Below are 2,541 nucleotides of genomic sequence, written 5' to 3'. Positions count from 1 at the left end.
CTTTGGAACGAGTTACCTCTGCTTATCAGACAGGCCCCCTCCCTCTCAGTTTTCAAATCCCATTTAAAAATCCACTACTATTCAGTAGCTTTCAACACCAGAGGATCTGTGTTTTGAACCTGTTTGCTTCACACAGATTAGTCATCATATTTATTATCTGCATCGTTTTTATGTCTATATTCTGATTTACTTCGTTTTGTATATTGCTCTGTGTGTGCCTGTTGTTCTGTCTGTACAGCACTTTGGTTGGCCTTGTTGCTGTTTTAAGTGCTCTATAAATAAAATGGTATGGTATGGTATGGTAAATGATCAGATAAGGTTTGACAATGAGCAAATAACTTTCTTTTTGGACACCTGAGTGTGTTTGTGTATAATGTACAAGTGGATGTTTCACAATAAATATTTAACAATCAAGAAAATGTCAGAGAACATTTCTTCATTTTCCGTTTTGAAGGAAACACTCAGTCTGACAAGATATTATCTTACGAAACATGTTAATGTGAAAAGCAAAATGTAAAAAGTGACTTTTCCCCCCAGATTTTTAAACAGTACATCATAAGTGGATCAACACTTACTTAAGTTTTCGACACACGTGACCCAAGTTGTTTAACAAGGGCTCCCACTTGTCCACAGTAACCTTTAATTAAAATGAAATAATAAAATCTTTACGTTTATAAAGAACTGTTCATGTTTTACACACATGCATTACATCAATCTTAACGTTTACACAAAAAACAAAAGAATTCAACTGTTACCTCACTTCCTATAGCCTTGATTTTCTCCATTGCATCTAGAAACAACTTTTCTGCTGTTTTCCAGCTGTAACAAGAAAAGCATTCTTATAACACATGGATTAAAAAAACAAAACAAAAAAAACAAAACAGATATAGTCTATAAAAACAATTAGTCAGTTTTAAGAGTCTACTTAATGAGTATATTTAAAAAAAATTAAACATTAAATAAAAATACTATATGCAAATCAAGAAAAAAACTGATGAAAGGTAAAACACAAATTATTAAAATATTTTGAATTGACAGAATTTTTTTAAGTAATATCTTAATATCTATAAATTGTGCTTGTTAAAGAACAAGCACAATTTATTCTCAAGGGCCAATGGTCCTCCTTCTGCATTTCAACTAGTTCTGGATGTCACCAGTAAAGTGGTTGATCCACTTTGGGAAGGTGCCGTTTATAAGACCGAGTATGTTGCAGCTCCTCAGACTGGAGAAGTTTTTAGGACAAAAGATGAAACATTTCAACAGAGGACCTGACTGTTAGAAACTACGTCATATGTAAACAACAGCTTCAACAAAGGCCACTCCTTGATAACAACATCCTCAACACTTGTTTGAGCTGCAGGTAACATTTATAAAGCACATGTCCTATTAGAGGACAGTCGTCGTGTGTGAGCAGCAGTTTACTCACTCTCCATTTTGAAAGGCAACCACAGCCACCTCGTGTATGACAAATGGGTCGTCTGGAGCGATGCTTAGAGCCTGACTGAAGAAACGTTCTGCCAGCTTGGAGTTGTTGGTTAGACCATACTCAAGTCCGATGTAGAGCATGGGTAAGTGACATCTAACAAGATAATAAAAAGAAAAAAAAAGTTGCGTTTTAAGTTTAAATAAGAATAAAACTATTCATAATTATCACATACAAAAAATAAATAAACATTTCACAAAATAAGCTGACACTTATCTGTATGGCAAATAGGTTAGAATAATCAAATCATGCAATATTAGGATAATAATAATAATAAATACACTCAATATTACTACAGTTGCTGGAAATTCTGTATTTAGTATACAAGACCTTTTGCCATTCATGTAAAGTTTTTATTTCTCTTTCAGCTGCTCCCTTCTTCAGGGGTCACCACAGTGAAGTAACTCGCACTAAGACTTGGTTCTTACGCTGGATGCTCTTCCTGACGCAACCTCAGACCACGGAGCTACCACAGCTGTCTGTGTGGAGCAGGGAGCTGCCATCTGGGGCGTCCGAGGGAGCAGATGGTGGGATTAGGGGCCTTGATCAAGAGCTTAGAGTGGGGCAGATGAGGGTGGAGGCAGGTGTGGGTGCATCACCTTTCCCACTCACATATGATGAAGCCAGTCTGGGAGGGGTTTCAAACCAGCAACCAATCACAGGCTTGCCTTCTGTAACCTCTGTGTCACCACTCCCCATTTATGTAAAGTCGATTTAAAATCAATCATGTCCTAAAAGTGTAATCTCCAGATAACTGTCTGTTAGCCTGTTTTGCATCAATAAGAATCCAACTTGTGAACTTATAATTAGTTGATATTTGAACATTTCAAAACATGTGTATATATATATATATATATACAGGTCCTTCTCAAAAAATTAGCATATTGTGATAAAGGTCATTATTTTCCATAATGTAATGATAAAAATGAAACTTTCATATATTTCAGATTCATTGCACACCAACTGAAATATTTCAGGTCTTTAATTGTTTTAATACTGATGATTATGGCATACAGCTCATGAAAACCCAAAATGCCTGTCCCAAAAAATTAGCATAT

General features: G+C 35.5%; 1 protein-coding gene across 1 annotated transcript in view; it reads right to left on the bottom strand.

The window, feature by feature from the left end:
* The window catches only part of cdc16 (cell division cycle 16 homolog (S. cerevisiae)), a 64,558-nt gene that overhangs the window by 31,221 nt on the left and 30,796 nt on the right, over positions 1–2,541 (bottom strand). Inside the window, exons 8-10 of the mRNA XM_037686688.1 lie at positions 1,427–1,579; positions 756–819; positions 576–637 (exon numbers count right to left, since the gene is read on the bottom strand). Coding sequence (XP_037542616.1) covers positions 576–637; positions 756–819; positions 1,427–1,579 — 279 coding nt within the window. The remainder of the gene's footprint in view (positions 1–575; positions 638–755; positions 820–1,426; positions 1,580–2,541) is intronic.

This window comes from Nematolebias whitei, chromosome 13, assembly GCF_014905685.2.
Source record: "Nematolebias whitei isolate Nwh7 chromosome 13, NemWhi1, whole genome shotgun sequence".
Taxonomy (NCBI): domain Eukaryota; kingdom Metazoa; phylum Chordata; class Actinopteri; order Cyprinodontiformes; family Rivulidae; genus Nematolebias; species Nematolebias whitei.
This window is presented reverse-complemented; position numbering and strand designations above follow the sequence as displayed.